Source organism: Passer domesticus, chromosome 11, assembly GCF_036417665.1.
Source record: "Passer domesticus isolate bPasDom1 chromosome 11, bPasDom1.hap1, whole genome shotgun sequence".
NCBI classification, from domain to species: domain Eukaryota; kingdom Metazoa; phylum Chordata; class Aves; order Passeriformes; family Passeridae; genus Passer; species Passer domesticus.
The window spans coordinates 3,907,165-3,925,104 of record NC_087484.1 but is presented as its reverse complement, the minus strand read 5'-3'; the positions used below and the strand labels follow the sequence as shown (position 1 = coordinate 3,925,104).

General features: G+C 42.1%; 2 protein-coding genes across 9 annotated transcripts in view; one reads left to right on the top strand and one right to left on the bottom strand.

The window, feature by feature from the left end:
- The first annotated feature begins 359 nt into the window (after nucleotides 1-359).
- The window catches only part of LRRC31 (leucine rich repeat containing 31), a 42,173-nt gene continuing 24,592 nt past the window's right edge, over nucleotides 360-17,940 (top strand). For 2 of the 8 annotated variants that reach the window (XM_064385198.1, XM_064385201.1), the window contains exons 1-3: nucleotides 361-494; nucleotides 1,910-2,218; nucleotides 4,097-4,276. In XM_064385198.1, coding sequence (XP_064241268.1) covers nucleotides 4,249-4,276 — 28 coding nt within the window. In that variant the 5' untranslated portion in view covers nucleotides 361-494; nucleotides 1,910-2,218; nucleotides 4,097-4,248. Of the gene's footprint in view, nucleotides 495-1,651; nucleotides 1,667-1,909; nucleotides 2,219-4,096; nucleotides 4,277-14,449; nucleotides 14,566-17,940 lie in introns of those variants that run through there. The other 6 variants (XM_064385200.1, XM_064385204.1, XM_064385205.1 and 3 more) reach the window with 5 other exon arrangements.
- SAMD7 (sterile alpha motif domain containing 7) lies at nucleotides 5,147-15,575 on the bottom strand. The gene is made up of 8 exons (XM_064385212.1): nucleotides 15,239-15,575; nucleotides 14,406-14,532; nucleotides 14,128-14,264; nucleotides 13,016-13,094; nucleotides 10,499-11,178; nucleotides 9,723-9,844; nucleotides 9,338-9,448; nucleotides 5,147-8,723 (listed from the first exon to the last, which is right to left on the bottom strand). Exons 1-8 carry the CDS (start codon nucleotides 15,339-15,341, stop codon nucleotides 8,451-8,453), a joined length of 1,632 nt encoding a protein of 543 aa, XP_064241282.1. The 5' UTR covers nucleotides 15,342-15,575; the 3' UTR covers nucleotides 5,147-8,450.

Here is a 17,940-nt window from a genome sequence, read left to right as displayed (position 1 = left end):
CTCAGCTCCACCACCTCCCTCAGCCCTAATCCCACCTCAGCCCCCCACCATCTCCTTCAGCCCCCCACCATCTCCCTCAGGCCCACCATGTCCCTCAGCCCCTCACCATCTCCCTCAGCTCCACCACCTCCCTCAGCCCTAATCCCACCTCAGCCCCCCACCATCTCCTTCAGCCCCCTACCATCTCCCTCAGCCCCTCACCATCTAACTCAGCTCCACCACCTCCCTCAGCCCTAATCCCACCTCAGCCCCGCCACCATCTCCCTCAGCCCCACCACCATCTCCTCCAGCTCCACCACCTCCCTCAGCCCGCCCCAGCCCCTCAGCCCTCACCACCTTGCCTCGGTTCCTCAGCCCCACACCGACCCCCCACTCAGTGCCCTCCCTTCACGGAATCAGGATTCTTAGAGCCAGAGGGGACTCTGGAGATCATCCAGTCCAGCTCCCCTGCCAAGGCACGGTCACCAGAGCAGGTGACACAGGAACGCGTCCAGGTGAGTGTGGAATGTCTCTATAGAGCGAGACTCCACAAGCTGCCTGGACAGCCTGCTCGAGTGCTCTACCACCTTCAACGTCAAGAAATTAATCCTCGTGTTGAGGTGGAACTTGTGTTTTGCTCTATGGCCATTGCTCCTTGTCCTGTCACAGGGCACCACTGAGAGCCCCTCAGCCCCTCTCCCCCCTCAGCCCCTGACCTTGCTCCAGCTCTGGCTGTTAAAGTCTGTTTGAGTTTTGATACACTGAAACAGGGTGTAAGACCTTAAAGATGCTCAATACAGTGCCTTTGTTAACTTGTACCTATTCAAACAAATTCATTACTCAGACTCCATATACTTGCAGAATTACATTCAGAAAGCAACCTATATAAAGCAGAAGGGCCTTTTGCCAGAGGTTGTCCCACATACTTGTGCTATGAGGTCACTGGAGTTAGCAAAGCGTATAATCATTTATCCTGGCTCTGTGTTTCCAAACCACACCCTGGCACTTTGGGATGAAAAAGTATGTGCAGTGTGCATTGTCTTGTCCAGTCCCCTCAAATCTTGTTGCCTCTTTCTGTCCCTATGATTTGGAACTCTCACATTGAAAACTGGGCAACTAAGAACCTAAAAACGCTTCCAGCAGCATGTTTGCCCCTCAGTTTCAGTGCCAGGTTTTGTGCTTTTTCTGGTACAACATCTTTTTCTGTTGAATGTTTTCCTTTTGCTGTTGCTGGGCAGAAAATCTATAAAAGTTACAAATTAAGCTGACTGACTGCAGAGTAAGTGAACTAGAAAAGTGTAATTCAAAAGATGAACTTCTAGGTAGAGGGAATTGAAGTTTTTATGGTTACAATAAAACAATGCCTCATAAAAAGCAGGCAGACTGCATTTATTAAAAAATACATGCTTTAAGTTGGCAATAATTTTAGCAGTGATTTCATGTGCTTGACTTACAGTAACATAAAAGCACATCTGACATGGAGGCTTTCTTGCAGAGGAAGTTTCAGCCATCTGTAACTTACAGATGCCAATAATACACCATGGCTGCAGAAAGGGCTTTGGCAGGGTGCAGCTCTGACCCCTCTGCTCTCCCTGCACAGGCACAAGCAGAGCCTCAGCTGTGAAACATTCCCTGCTCCGTGGGAGATGCATCCCTCTGGCCTCCTCCTGAAGGGTGCAATCACCTGGTGGGTCATCATCCCTCATACTTCTACTTTCGGGCTCTTTTAAGGTTTCAGGTCTTACTCCTCTATGCTCTTTTTCAATCTATTGCTGATTCACAAACCCACCTTTAATGCTCAGCTCTTCATGTTGCAGGTTTTTATTTTTTTGGCATGGTATGTTATCTGCAGTACACCAAGCTACTTGCTGCCAGAAAAGCACCTTGGATATCTGATTGATGTATCTTTTTTTTTTTTTTCTTTCTACAGAAATTTTAATTCATCCTTGTGAAACACTAAATTACAGGGGCTCTTCCCAGGAGCAGCACAGGGAGCAAACCCATCACTTCAAGCAGATCTCTAAGAAAGGACTGAGGGATGAAAAATGGGCAAGGGAACGTGTAAGGCTGTGGATGGTGAATTCCTACCACTCTGGGGTACAGAGCAGATCATGACTGAGTTGCACATGGAACAAGTTTATTCTCAGTCGTAAAAATGGCAGAGCAGGAGAGAAGCAAGTGGCTGAATTCCAAGAAAGCCATGGAGTGGAAGTGAAGGTTCAAACAGCCTGTGTTTAAGGTTGGTATCTGTAGCTGTGGGGCAGGCTGCAAAAAGAAGCATTTCAGAATCAGGCAGTGAAGACACAGCCCATAAAAGGCCAACTGCCATTGTGATGGTTGTAGATTCAGAATTACTGTTGAGAAGGATGTTGCATACAAGTGCAGTGGTTTCCTCTTTCAACTGAAGCCAAACCAACAGCATTTCATTAACTCCTTTTCCCTCTGCTTTACCCCAGCTGTGTGATCTAATACAGCAGTATGGATGCTTGGCTCAAAAACCAGCTGGATAAATTGATGGAATGAAAATACTTAATGAGCTACCATTAAATACAGACATCACCTCTGTTTGTCTGGGAGATAGGACCCTGGAAATAAAGGAATTGTCCTGAATTCATTATTGCTTTGTTCCTGTGCTCTGATTTAAGTATCTTCTCTTGGCCCCTGGGACAGGACACTGAGTTAGGTGGTGTTTTATTCTTTGTGGTACATATTTTCTTACACCCTTATATTCACTTACTTCTGTCAATTTTTTTGGCCTTTGTGCTATATCTGATTGCTTTGGGTTCAATCATTCTGGATCCAGAAAATGATGTGGGGTTGCCACAGCTACACCAGAAAGACAAGGCCATGTGCTGGCAATGGAATTACTGGCAAGCATGTCACTGATTACAGGGCCTTCTGCAAAACAGACTGGAGAGGTATTCGAAGAGGAAGGAGGGAAGGAGGGAAGGAGGGAAGGAGGGAAGGAGGGAAGGAGGGAAGGAAGGAAGGAAGGAAGGAAGGAAGGAAGGAAGGAAGGAAGGAAGGAAGGAAGGAAGGAAGGAAGGAAGGAAGGAAGGAAGGAAGGAAGGAAGGAAGGAAGGAAGGAAGGAAGGAAGGAAGGAAGGAAGGAAGGAAGGAAGGAAGGAAGGAAGGAAGGAAGGAAGGAAGGAAGGAAGGAAGGAAGGAAGGAAGGAAGGAAGGAAGGAAGGAAGGAAGGAAATTCCCTATCAACCTGTTGGGAGCCATTTCCTTCAATATCTACAGATGGCAACCTGCTGCAGGCTCTGGAATGACCTCCCTTTTCATCCAGTCAGCTTCAACACTGAATGGGCTCAGAATATAAAGAATGTGGGTCTTGCACTGCACAGCATCACATACTGTCAAGGAAGGTTCAGATAAAATCCACCCACAAATATGTGAGTCATAACTCAGAAACATATTCCAATGTAGACATACCCTGAGTCACTTCCATCTCAAAAGCTTATAAATATTTAGTTAGCCACTTAGTTTTTAATTTAGTAGAACAACAAAGGTTTATTAGACAAATCACCATAATTAGCTTTCACTAAGAAAGTTCCTAAATACTTCTACTCTTGCAAGTTCCTTTTCATTTCTATACAACACAGAATTATTAGTTACATATAACTGACAAAAATTCTAATTGAACTAAAAACTAATTTCTTTGGTTCTTCTGACCTATTTCTAATATCAGCTTTGTTCACTGTAAGAATAAAATTTTATCTAAGCAGTAACTGGTGAATTACTGGATACATCTCTCCTGATATGGGCTGGCACATCAGCTCTTTATAAAGACCACTGTCAATCAGACCATGCTGGAGTCAGTGAGGATGTACATGGACACATAAATGAAAAATACATCAATATATTTTCTGGAAGAACCAGCTGAGGTTTTAGGGAAAAGTCTGTATGAAAAGGGCTTGCTTATATCTCTGTTTTTGCCAGTGGCAGAAAGAGAGGATAAGGATTACAATATTTAAGGTATAGCCTTAAAAAAACCTACCTGGTTATCGTTTTATAAAATCATAAATTTGTTGTTATGATTACAAGTGTTTGAGTTAAAAATATTTTTCATGTAAGGATGCAAGTCTTGAGTTTACATCCCTCCATTTAACAGGTTGAACTAGAAGCAGGGAGTGCTTTACAGACCCCCTTCCACTGCAGAGTGTTCAGGGAGTGCTGGAGCCCCACGAATCCCAGCTGCACAGGGCTCCTCCAGCAAAGCTGTTGGAACCTTGGAACAGAAAGGTAATCAGCAAAGACTGGCTGATGAGCCAAGGCTGCAGCAAAGAACCAGGTTGGTTTGGTGCTTTCTTTTTTTCCATGGTCAGTGGTGCTTTTTCTGTTTTGCCATTTTGGTTGGTTGATCTATATGTCAGTAATTCACACACAGAGATGCTGTATGTGGTTTTAAATTTTGATAAATCAAAATGTCTATTCATGTCTTTGCTGTGCTATAAGGAAAAATACTGCATGATTTTCCATACAACATAGACAACAGGTTCTTCTTTACTCTGGGCTGAATTAAAGATTTGCATCTTTACCCACAGGGAAATTAGTGGTTCAAGAAGAGTGAGGGGACAGTAGCAGGACTAATGTCTGTCTGGAAATAAACAGACTTGGGTAAACTTGGGAATGGGACAGAGGAAAGAACAGCATAAGGGCCAAATCAACAGAGTAGTTCCTGTGGCATCAGTACAGGTGATAGGAGGAGAAAAGGCTTCCCAAAGAAAGAAAGGAGCCTGGCAACTGCAGTAAAGCCTAAACAAATGAGAAAGGAGAGGTGAGCTTTTCTCTCATATATTATAGTATATAGTATATATTATTACACTGAAATTGCCATAGCAATAAAGCTACAGCTGTTTATTATAGCATGAAGAGCTAATCAAAACCAACCATCAGAGGCAGCTGAACCCTGATGAACACGGGTTTGGAACTAGATGATCTTTAAGGTCCCTTTCAACTCAAACCATTCTGTAATTCTATGAACACTCAGCCTCATAAAGTAGACTTGTTATTTTCCAGTGAATAATAAAGGGCTTAGGCAGAACATTACCATGGCAAGGTACCAAAACAAGAGCTGTATCTAGTTTTGGATGATTTCCTGTAAAATTTCTGATGTTGAAGGTGACTCAAAACACTGCACAACCAATTAACATTGTATGAGGGTAATTGGAAAGTTGAAAATACAAGAAATTTCTAATGAGTTTAAAAACTAGAGGTGATTTTAAAAACCGGAGCGGGTTATTTCTGTTTCACACTCAAAGGATAATTTAACATTCTGAAAACTATTCTCTGGCAGAATCACAATTTTATAAAGTCTTGGAATGTAAAGTTTTATATAGTAGCTGGTGACATGGGTTTGGGTCAGTTTGAAACACCATCACCTTGTGAACCTATGTGCCTGTTCTTTTGTTTGTATGCTGGAATAAAGTGACTGCCTGACTTGGACCTGGTGAGAATTCTGTGAGAAATTTGGAATATTATTAGAGATTAGGAAGTTTTAGGAATTATTAGGAATTTTTTAGAGAATCTTCACCTGGGAAATTGATCAGAGAATTATCTATTTAGGTCCATGTGAGTTTGTATTCCACGTCATCATCATCTGCAACCTACATAAGACCAGAAACCCAGGTTGTTGTAGGAAAGACAAGCCATTTCTTCCTCTTCAGGATTTTCTTAAATCTGTTATTTATGATACAGGACCATTTTGCATTATGTTTGTTATACCTTTTTATTAATCTTGTCTTTAACATTGGCACTATTAAAAAAAAAAATTAAAAATTGAAGTCTCTTTCCCTAGGAGCCTACACATTTACTGTAGATACAGACAAAATTAAGAACTTCTACAACCTCATAAAAACATTCTCTTTGTTAACTGCATCACTGCTATGGACTAATACAGCAATAGATGGTAAATGAAACATTTCTAATGATGCAACATGAATTAAAACACATCATCTGCATCCCACTGTAATTTTAGTTGCGTTGCAGAAAAAATGAATGCAGTGGTGGCACAGGCACCAGAAAGTTATTAGGAGGCAGAGTTCTGCCACCTTTCTTAGGTACTTGTGAATGATACCTGAACCCCCTTGCAGGTGGAATAAACAATAAATGTCCAAAAAGAACATGAGAATCAGTAAGGCCTCAATGTTTATATATAAACACAATTCCTGAAAACACATCAACCTGTGGAAATACTGGTCTGTCTACTGATTCTGTGTACTTTTAAATTATTTTTACCTGTTATTTTCATTTTCTCAGAAGTGTTTGTAGGAGAGGAAACATTCATTACCAGTGGTATTTCCTCCATTAGAAATAGAATCTATTATGTCTGTTTAGGTAAATCCCTTTCCTTCCTATTTCACTTCACAGCTGTTTACTGTTCAGGGCTTATTGCATTTTGGCTGTTGCAGCACATCTCCCCCAGTATAGGAAGCTACGAAGTAATTCCTTTTGTCATTTTGGGCAGTATGAGCAAAGGAAGGACCTTATGTTTGGTGGTTTTTGTTTTTTTTTTTAATTGCAGAAGTAATGCAAGACTGCAAACTTTTCATCCCAACTTGCTCAGATTTTGGCATTGTCTGACCCATTTACAAAAATAATCACACCCTTCAGAACCACATCTCAATCCTTCCTCCCATATGGGACTTGAAGTCAAGCTTTTCTGCTGTCACTTTAGAAAAACAAGCAAAGTTTCTTCATATCGTCGCCCTTAACATGTCCCCGGTGTTTCAGGTGTGCTGCGTTTCCCTTCGGAGGCGCAGCAGGTGACCGAGTGGCTTTGCAGCGACATCTCCTGGCCTGATTCCCCTGAACAGTGTCAGAGATTCCTCTTCCAGGGTGGAGAAGGTCTCATGTGCATTGAGTCGAATATTTCACACAGAGAGGAGATAGGATGCCATTAGAAAACCAAGTCATTAACTCTGTTTAATCAGATAAATGACACTGTAAACATGATTGTCAATTGTACAAAAGATAAGTTAGGGATTGTTTTCATATGCTAAAAAGAATATAGATATTTGCCATTTTTCCAAAGGCTGCAAAGTTTGGACAGTATGGTAAGATGGACATTCGAGGTTGCTGTTGCAAACATCTAATCACACGTATCTAGTGCACAAATATAACAAAGACATAAAACAATTTATCTCTGGCTAAAGTAAAAAAATAGAATATGGAAATACTTCCCCTCCTCGTGTTTAGCCACTCACCATCTAAACAGCTTCACACCTCTTGGGGTTTCAGTACTTGAGGCCACACAAACTAAAACTAGGGGGAGAGAATATAAAATAGCAACACACAGGAGGTCCACAATCTATCAACCCTCAGTTTTAGAACTAGATTTTGTCAAAGATATTTGTGTGTCCTCTGGAGTAAAGAAGAGTTCTTTAGGGGGGAGAGTGGAAGTGTACTGACTTCCAGAGTCTGCATGGAAAACCAGTATAGGACCAAACCCCTAAAAAGGGAACAAGGATAAGTCACACAGGAATCACAGTAAATGTTGGGGATTTGTCCTCAGTTAAAAGCTCCATTTCATGTCCTTGTTTGCTGTGAGATAATGACTCCTCTGTAGCAGAAGGGAGGAGAAACCATATTTCTTCCAGAGAACAGGGAGCTCTGAGGCTAAACTGATGGCCTCTTCCAAAGTGAAGAACACTGAATGTGCTTCCCCCTGAGGGAAGGGCTTTCCATGGCTTGCCCAGGTGAGCCAGTGGGAAGGGTGCTCTGGCAGAGGCTGGCAGGAACCAGGTGGTTTGAGCCTGCTGTCTGCAGGGAATGTCACTGTTCCAGTGACTGGCCTTAGTGGCTGAGGCTGGTGACTCATTGCAGCTTGCAGTCACAAAAGCAAATTCCAGCCCTGGTGATAAGAGTGCCTTGGAATAATTAAAATTGCTGTCACACATGGTATTTTCATGTTCAATCTGTGTATCTTTATAAGCTGTATGTCTTTGCCAGGCACTTAGAAAGGCTTAGTTCTGGAGCAGCAATGGATTAACTCAAATTGCTGAGTCTAGGGTATATGTCTCTCTATTCTGTAGGCAGTTCCATACTGTCCCAATGAATTCCATGTGAATGTTCTGTATAAGTTTTGTTCAACAGAAGCAGAAGTCAGCTATGTTTGGAAGCTGTGACCTTTCCATATAGTTTCTCAGTTGCCCACTGGAACACATGTACAGTGCACTCTGAGTCTCTGACAGCTTTCAGTGATAACCCTGGAGTTCAGTGAAAAAATCAATTTACCTGTTAACTCTACTGGTATTCTTTTCAATGAATTGCACTTGAAAGTAATTGCACTAACCTGTAGCTGCACTTCTGAATGCCTTTCAGATACAACACTTCCCCATGCTGCATTGGCAACTTATTTCCTTCAGCCCCAGCCTTACAGAGGTTTCAGGCTGTAGCTTCCTCTCAAACACTTTGTAACTAGAGGTTCCTCGATTATTAAAAACAGGTTGTGTCCTGGACTTAGCTCAACTTTTCTGGAAAGCAATCATCTGGAACTCAGCCTGGGATCCAGCTGTGTCACATGGATTTTCCCTGCTTTCTGAAGCCATCTGTTCCACTGCTTGGGAAGTTTCTGGGTCCTGGGAGCAGGGACTGTCCAGGGCGTCACCGCTGCTGTTGCAGTGCAGAGGGGAGGCCATGTCAGAGGGCTGCTCTGAGGGTTTCCCTGGAGCAGGAGGCAGGGGCACGGACAGAGGGACATTCATCATGTAGAACACATTGCCCAGACGTCGGGACACCTTTAAAGACAAAGGCAGGATTGCAGCAATTACTTCTTGCTGTTAAAGCCATTAAACATCAAGCCTGACTCTGGTGCAGCAGCACCAGGGACATCCCAGGTATCCCAGAGGGTTATCAAATTCTTGTGAAAAAATCCTTTTCCATTTTCACTCTCTTATATTTTTCTATGCCCAGGTTGTGGAAGGAGCTTGTCAATACCCAACTTAGGACTGTTGGGCCTGACAGCAGGATCCTCCTGCTGCCAAGGTGCTGCAGCACCCAGGGACAGAGGGGAGGCAAACTGCCAGCCATGAGTGGGGCAGGTGGTTGGAATGAGAGAAGAGTGAGAGAGTACAAGGGGTTAAAGAAAAGGAAAAGAACCAGCAACAACAGAAACACAGAGAGAGTTGATATTAGTGGATGAAATTAAGGGCAGAAAACTGCAAACAGAGAGGGACAGTCTGCTCCTGCAAAATGTATGGTTATATTCCTTACTCTCTCCTTCTGTGCTGTGGTAACATACAGGGAAGCAAAAAAAAAACTTTGCTGGAGTAAATTCTTTTCTCCCAATATTGTGGCAGTTACCAGTGAAAAAAAGTGACTCACCATCTTGGCATACATTTAATGGTCATACCTGAGAGCGGATTTTTAATGCTGGTCCGAGTTTTAATCCCATTGTATCCAGGAGATGTTCCTCTGTTAGCAGTGGAAGGGTTTCTCCATCAATTGCATGGTCTTTAAATATCTGATGAAATGATAAAACACATCATAGTGTGCTAAAATAGAGTTTGGTTGTTATTTTTCATGCATAACCCTGAGACATAAACAAAGGCATAAAAGGAAGAAATAATAATTTTACTGTTTTATCTTTGTATTTATCTCCTAACTGCACAAAGAAAACTACTATTATAATTGTAATTTTGGGACAATCAACTAACCTCTCACATTTACATTTACTTGCTGACATTTAAATCTAGATGGTCCTGAAGACTTGAAATGTGGTGAATGTTTATAATCACCTGGGCATAATCTGAGCAGCCTGGGAGGCTGACAATGAAGTTGTGCACATCATCCACTGTCCACTTGCGAATGTCTTCGACAGAAGAAACATCTTCTCCATTCAGGATCAGTCCATGGGCTCCTTGAGGAGGAAACACAGAAGTTATCTTGGTACAATTTTGCTGGCATATCAGGAGAAAATAAATGTTATCATGAGAATTTTTACATCTTTTCAGAACCTAGTATATTAACAGCAGGGTGTAGTCACTTGCAGATAGAGGAGTCCTAGACACAAAATCACCAGGTAATGAGCAGAACCTGGTTCTGAAGGGGCTTTTTTGGTGGCTTCTTTTGTTTACTGCTGGCACTGTACCTACCAGTCACTACACATACAAATCATGCTGCAGGACTTCCTCTCATGAGTGCATTATCCAGTGCTTTTTCTTCTTTAGACTCTACTGTTACTTTAATTTGACCAATATTTCAGTAGAACAGATCCAAGCCTTTGCTAGTCTGTACTGCCTACTGTGAGTTAGGACATATGGAAAAGTTGTGGGCTGAAGAGAGAGGCTAACTCACAACTTCATTCGGCAATTTTGTTTATTTTAATTGAAACTCCTTTTTAAAACAAGAACTGAATACAGATATTACTGTTTGCAGCATTAGATTTCTACTTTTAGTTACAATGACTCTACCATACCAAAAATTCACTTAAAACAGAGGGAAGAATTGATAGACCAAATCAATAAAACCATATTATATCAACGTGCCACTCTAATCTGGAGATCTGACAAACCTGAAGGTAGCAGTGGGTTGTTGGGCACTGGAAATCCATATGGTAATGCTGAGAATGGGATTGCAGAAGGGTACAGGTACTTGTCCTCAAAAGCAGCACAGGAGCTGTTGGCTTCCTTCTCATTTGTGTTGCTGCAGCTGGTGGTTTCAGTAGGAATTTCATGAGTAGCACAGTTTTTTCTCAAGCCTTGTTCAAACTCTTTGCAGTTCTTGGCAACTACAGCTGGCTCAGTCTGGGCTTTGCTCTGCTCGTGTTTGTTTGGTGCCTCCACCTCTACTTCCTTCTTGTCTTCTTTCTCATCTTCCATTGCAGCTGAGGCGGAGTCTGTGGATTTGTCATCTGCCTGGTTCTTTGTGCCGTTGGCACTGCCCTCGGCAGTTTTGTGATTTCCAGCTCTTCTCCCTGGGCGACGCCCCCTCTCCCTCTGCAGGGTGGTGACTGGCGGGTACGGGCTGCTTGCCATCAGCATGCTGTTGCCATGGATCTCATCCAGGGTGGTTCGATGGACATACAGGTCGTTGGCAAGGTGCCCTTCAGGGAGCCTGTGCCTGCCACGGAAAGCAATGGGACTCGCTGGCATCCCGTGGTAAAGGAAAGGGGCTTCCAGGCCCAGGAGTCCTTTCCGATGGGCTTTCTCCATTTCCTTCTGCTGCAAAATAGCACTCATCTCCATTTCCATTCTAAGAGACACACAGAGCAGGAGCAGTTAGGGCAGCTCGGTTCCTTCATCACCTTTTTTTTTTTATTCAGCAGCAGAATAAAACTTAGATAAATGAATAGGTAAGAGTACTGCTTGTCTTGTCTCTCCCCTACATTGTGAGAGGGTACAAGCTGCAGATGGAATGGCAAACCTGGCTGTATTTAGTGTACTGTCAGATACAGATAGTAAGCTAAAAGAAAGGGAAAACATATCTTCCATGTGATGGCTCTGGAAAATGCTTCAGACAAAAAAGTGTTATTTGCATATTGGCAATCCAGACATGAAGATTATATTCACATTTGGAAAACAGTCTCCAGAATCATAAGAGTTGAAGACTAAAGAAAATAATTTATTTATATTATCACTCAAAAATTTGTACCGAAAACTGCAGAATTCTAGTGATATTGTAAATTATAAAGAATAAGAATGACATTTATGGATGCCATGGAACCTGTTATCCATGGAACCTGTGCATCTATTCATAGGAAGCTAATGCTAAGTCTCTTGAGTAACCCTCCACAGTGCCTGGCACCTGAGCATGGTTCTGAGAGTGTGAAAGGGTGAGATCCTGGTGGGAAGTGTTCAACTCATCTCCTTCCTTCTGGATGAGTGCTCCAGAGTCTGTGCCAGCTTCCATGGGAGGAAGTGGATGGGAGGGCTTGCCAGTGGGATACAGAGAATACCAGTATTTTTATTGTATTTGTAATAGTAGTATTTGTTCCTGCTGTACAACCTTTGCTGGCATGAGATTTCTCTGAGCCAGGTCAGTGATCAAACAGAAAGGTAAAAATCCTAGAGGAGCTTTGAGGAACTTTCAGTGGGATTTCTGCATCTTTGGAAAATACTCTGTGAAGTAAAACACTTTAAAGTGCATCAAGATAGCTTTCTTAACACTGCAATGAGTAAAACAGGTCACAGACAAGTCTGTGAGAGTCTGATCTTCAGGAGAGTGGAAAATTGTCAGGAAAACAGTTTGGGCAAAAACTATCTATACAGATTTTTGGTATGAGGAGGTATGATGTGGCTGTGGGTGTATGAGATGGCCATGTTTGCTGCTTGTTATTTCACTTGTTTTTCTCAGGGTTTTTGCCATGGGTCAAGACCTATAGGAAATGCATTGCTGGTGCAAATCTTGTGCTTGGAGGAGTTCAGTAATCAAGCTTTGCTGACATAAGAGCTTAAAACATTTCCGTCATAATTATTTTCCAGTGAAAGTACAGAACCTGGCTGTTCTTTGCTTTTACTCTCACTGTGTGAGGGGCACTAGCACTGAGTAGTGCAGCCCAGTGCAGGAGTGGCTGAGGTTAGAACTCCTCTGTGGAATTGGTGTGGCCATGAGGGAGGGCACTGCTGGTCTCTTAACCAGCTGAAATGGGTACAAATAACTGGACTTTCTACAGTCACTCTGCTATTCCAGCTCTTTGGTCAAACTAGGAAAGCTGCCCACCCTGCTAGGGTGGAGACAGCTGCTTGTCCCAAGGGCCCAGCTACAGGGCTGAAGTGTTGTGTGTGATATCACACAGCTGCAAAGCTTGAATTTGTTTCTGAACTTTTGTAACTTCAGGGTGTTTGGATCTGCACTTCAAGGGCTGTGGCTGCAGCTTGTTCTTTTCTTTAACCAAGCTAAGGGGTTTGTTTATTTTTTTTACATCATTTTAGAATAAAAGCAAAATAGGGCAAGCAGAAAGTCAGTAGCTTCAGGTCTTAATTGATACTCAAGGGCCTTCTGCTTCTTTGGGTGACTTGAAAAACAATCTCAATCACTTTGCTGCCTTAATCCTGGCATTCACCTCAGAGCAAAGCTTGCTATTGATTACCTGGCAATATTTTGCTTTTGAACCAGTTCTTGTCTTCTGGCCACAGCTTCCATGGATTCTGGTTGCAGAAAGCTGTATCCTTAGAGGGAAGGGAAATAAAAACATCTTTAAAATTCACTGGTTTCCTCATGCAAATGCACAACCCCCAAAGCAATGCAGAGACACTTTTAAAAACTTTGTAAGTTTTCAACTGTGGGCTTCACCAGGAAGGTGATAGGATTTCAAGTCAAATCCTATTTGTTGTCATTGTTTTGGTAGCAATATGTAGCAAGAACATGAAGTCCATCATCAGGTATTTTCAGGATCAGATCTGTAGTTAGGGATACCTGCCATTTACCATAAAGGGTGGTTTTATTTGGTGACATATGCCTTTGAATACATACAACTGCTCAGAAAATAATAGCCCTCAGTTGAGCAAAGCAAACCTGCTCCTTCAAGACTGCTTTCAGCCTGGAGGCTGTGTAATTTCAAATTACATTTCCTCTTGAGGTCCATGTTAAGGCAGGGAAAGGAGCTGAAATCAGAAATTTTTCTTGGTGTATTGATGTGACATTAAAAATGCATTCACTCATCTCAAAGAAAAAACTCTTGAGCTCATTTTGTATAAAGTAATATGTAAATTTTTGTGCACCATGACATGAGTGCCATAGTTGTGATGTCCAGCCTTCCCCTTGGAGCTGCGCCCTCTAATTTTGAGCCTTTATTAAAAAGGACTTGTATTTGCCCTACATGAATTAAGTGGCATGTGGTATTATCATTAAAGCATATGATCAGTATAAAGCAGCCAATACTCACATGAGAGCAAGAGAAAAATGTAGTGTACAAGTGTTGATGAGGAGCTAGGGGTGTGAAAATGCTTGGACAATACAAAAAGAAAAGGGGAGAACAAAAACATGCAAAAACTCTGAGAACTGTATTTAACAAAGGCTGGAATGGACTTGCTTAGACCTAAACTGGCACCGGCTGCCTCTTTTTAGTGAGAATGTTTCTCTAAATAAAACAAACTAAACTGTTATTGACCCTACCTATAAACCTATGGCAAACTAGCAGGTGCAGCTGGCTTTCTGATGCACATGGTCCCACTTCTCAGGATGCAGAGGGTGCTTTGTTACCTGGGCCTGGGTAGACACGGTTGGACAGCAGGTTTGGCATGTTGGGGTGCTGTGGGACTGTGGGTCCCAGGTGGGATGCTATGTGCATTTGTCTGGGGTCAGCTGCAGCCATCATTTCATTTGAAGGTAGCAGATCTCTGAGAGGGAAAAAAAGAAACCCATTCAGATATTCAGATGATATCGTTTAGTTAAGAATGACCAAAGGTCTATACAACCCCAGGGACAGCACACACAGAGCGATTAACTGCAGTGCTGGGACAGAAATTGGTGCCCGGTACCTGTCCACCAGCCGCGGCTCAAACTGGGCGGGGATCGCCTGCATCCTCTGCTGGCCCGGCCCCATCAGCTGCGGGTTTACTGCCATCAGCTGGTTCCTCATCAGCATCTCCTGCCGCTGCCGCAGTTCTGCAAGGCACACACACTTCTGCTCTCACTGGGGTAAGTTAGGAAGTGATTCTGGCTGCGGTATAACCTTACCAGAAAAAAATGTTTTGTTTTGTTTCCTCTAGTGCAATTCACACCTTTTTTTTTTTAGTAGCAGCAACTGAAAACATGTTTTCACTGACACCTGAACTACTTTGTTTAAATAATGTAGATTTATTCAATCAAACTGCGGTAAAAAGAAATAGGATGTGCTCAGTCAAGTGTATCAAAGGACAAATTGCAATGAATAATAATTTACATAATACTGTGAAACAGAAGATAGCCATGGATGTTAAGTTCTTTGCTTGAGAAGGTTTTAATTTCTAATATAGGTTCATTTTGAGAAAAATCATGCTAGGTGCTACGTGCATTGTCATGACAAAGCAGCTCTAGAAAAAAAATCCTACAATGGTGAGCCAGAACATCATAAAGTCCAGCTGTGGCTTTTGTTCTTGTGTGTCATTTACTTGTCTTTCAGATGCTCAGCATCTCTTAATCAAATACTGAATTCCAAGAGCCCTCTGTGTTAATTTTTAATTACCTTAAGCAAAATATTTCTGCAGTCACTCCTACAATAAATTTGAAATAACCTTTTAAAGACATCAAACCTGCTGCTGGCTGTTTCTTGTAGGTTGTAGATGCCAGCAATGCTATAATCACATGTGCAGTGGGGCTCCTTGCTGCTCACCTCCTGCTGCCATGCCGCCTGCCAGCCGGTACAGGTGCTTCTCCTCCAGTGATCCCTGCTCCCCCAGCATGGACATCTTCCTCATGTGCTCCCGGGGAGTCATGCTGCAGGGAGACAGCAACACCTCTGCTGCTGCAAAGAGCTGGAGCAGCAGCACCAAAGAGAGGAATAAGACATTCAGCAATGAGAAACAGAGAAGGTTATGCAGGTTGTGTCCCAGCTAAGCAGGTCACAGCTGGACCCTTCCATGCCTGTGGGTTGTAGTGTTTTCCACGTAGAAACTTCCAGTTTTCAGGACAATGCAAATATTGCCCTTGCTTACACTGAGTTGTTGGATTCTACAATATGAGGAAAATCAGGGTGCTGGAAAATAACACCTGCTCAAAAGGAGGTAATTAAGCCCAAGCCTTTGTCATCATCCTCTGAGAGCAGTGATGTGCTCAGCTTAGGAAGGCAGGTGTCTTTGTTTTAATTTCAGAATTGTAATAGTTTGGAGCCCTGTCTACTGCAAACTAAGTGAAGCAGATGGAAAGAAATGGTAGAAATTATCTGTTCCAAATGGCATCAGCCCCTTAAGGCTGCCAAAATGAAGTAAAAAAGGTAAAAGAACATGTTTTTTGGTGATGAAAATAGTGATAAAACCAGTAAGACTCAGATTATTTATATGTATATATTAATTATTAAATTAATATGTGTAATTAATATATACATAATTAATAATTGTAAAAGAAACAAGTCCTGTAACTTAGATGTTGAAAAGCTACCCGGTATGGAATGCTTTGAGTTGAGGAGTTGGCAGAGAGAGCAGGCTGGCTCTGAAGGCAGCATCAGGAGCATCTGTATGTTCACCTTGCACAGCAAATTGTTAGATTTTGAAATTTTTAAAGTTGAATTTCCATTTCCATTTAGCTCTGATAAATGGATTCTTTCTGTCTTCTGAAAGAAGGAAAATGTAATGCTGAAGTGTTCTCGTCCTGCAGATAGAGTTACAGCTCCAGGAGTTCAGCCAGCATTTGGTGGAGGTAACAGTGAGGGAAATTCAAGGACAGGAACACTATTCCTTATCCAAAAATGAGATAAAAGCACAGTCCTGTGTTTCGTTACCCAAAAGTAAACAAGTGAGTGATTTCAGTCATTTACACTGAAAGTAGAGGCTGAATTTAGACCATACCACTGGTGTTCCCTCAGAATAACAAGTGCTTTACATTTGTAAGAGTAGATGTTGGATTCTGTGCTGGCCAAAATTCAGATCTTCCTGGCAACAGACAAGTCTGTCAAATCCCAGACCAGCTCCATGGCCTTTGTTCTTGACATTTGTATCTGAACATGTTTCCATTTCCTTTTTTTTTAGGATACTTTAGACTTAAAGCGATTTAGGATGCTGGGTGCCTCATGAAGAGCATTTGAGCTGCCAAAGTGCTTCTGAGCTGCTAAAGCATTTTAAAGCTCAGGACTAAAGCGATTTAGTGCTGGACTAAACTTTTCAACAGCTCAAAAAAATAGGTGGTAACTGGGATGATGGTATTTGCCATACCATATTGTTCAGTGAACCATTTAGGTGTTTTTATTTCCTGGATAGAGACTTTGTATTGAACACTCTGCAAAACAAACTGAAATGTTAAACTTCATGCTGCCCTTCTTACAGCCTGGCCTTTGGCCTTTGTCTGGTGCACCTCACTAGAGAAACCTGGTCTACCTGAAGATGTCAGTGCTTATTGCAGGGGCATTGGACTAGATGGCCTTAAGGGTCCCTTCCATTCCAAACTGTTCTGTGATTCTGTGGAGGTGCAAAGAAACCATCAGAGGTTCAGATAGCCATAATGGAAAAAAGACCCAGGAAATTTTAACCTTTTTATTCTAATAAATCAGGGAAAAAATAAAATTAATAGTGAGTTTTAATACTGACACATTTTTGTCTCTCAGATGACTGACAAGCTGTACCACTTTTGCATTTTAGGAACTGCTGGAATATGTCAGTCTCCTGTCTAAATCAAAGTTGTGAATGTGTTGGTTTTGTTGTTTTTTTTTTTTCCCTGGAGAAATGTGCCTGTGTGGAAAAAAGACACACAAGTAAAAGACACTTTCTCCATCAGACCTTCCGAGATCTTCTACGCTTCCCCCTAAAATCACACCAGTGACTAAAATTATATGATGCAACTTTAAACTGTAGAATCATGGAAAACCTGGTGGGAAAAGAGCCATCTGTTGTGGCCCAAATCCCTCCTGAGGGATCCCATATACCCTGCCTGTTCTGACAGACATCCATCCAAAAGCAAGCAGCAGTAAGTGGTTAGAAACCAGTAGCACCAGTATCACTGTGGTGTTCTCTGTGTAGTCTGTTGTTCCCAAAATAAGTCTGGATTTTGTGTTGGATGTGAGGGATGATACAGTGGCTGTTGACAGGCAGTCTCACACTGCCTCCTTTCAGAGATGAAGCAGAAACTATGTAAGAACTTTCTTTAAAACTCCTCTTTAAATATGATGTTTTCTTTTAAATGTTGGTATTTTTCCCAGAATGTAGGGTACTGATTACAGCAGCATCCACAGCAAAGTATCCATATTTATTGATAATTATTATCCACCAGATGACCAGGATTCACAGACCACCATTGCAGACACTGAGCATCAGATAAAAAACTTATCCTTGCAAAGGCAGAAAATGTGGTCTTTTGGTTCCACATGGAAAAGATACAGTATTGAAA

Excerpts from the sequence above, each read along its gene's own strand:
- SAMD7 (XM_064385212.1), bottom strand. The coding sequence starts at position 15,341 with ATGACTCCCCGGGAGCACATGAGGAAGATGTCCATGCTGGGGGAGCAG. Across the intron at positions 13,095-14,127 it reads CCGTGTCTACCCAGGCCCAG|GATACAGCTTTCTGCAACCA; the intron begins GTAACAAAGCAC and ends CTTCCCTCTAAG. Across the intron at positions 8,724-9,337 it reads CATTAAAAATCCGCTCTCAG|GTGTCCCGACGTCTGGGCAA; the intron begins GTATGACCATTA and ends TTGTCTTTAAAG.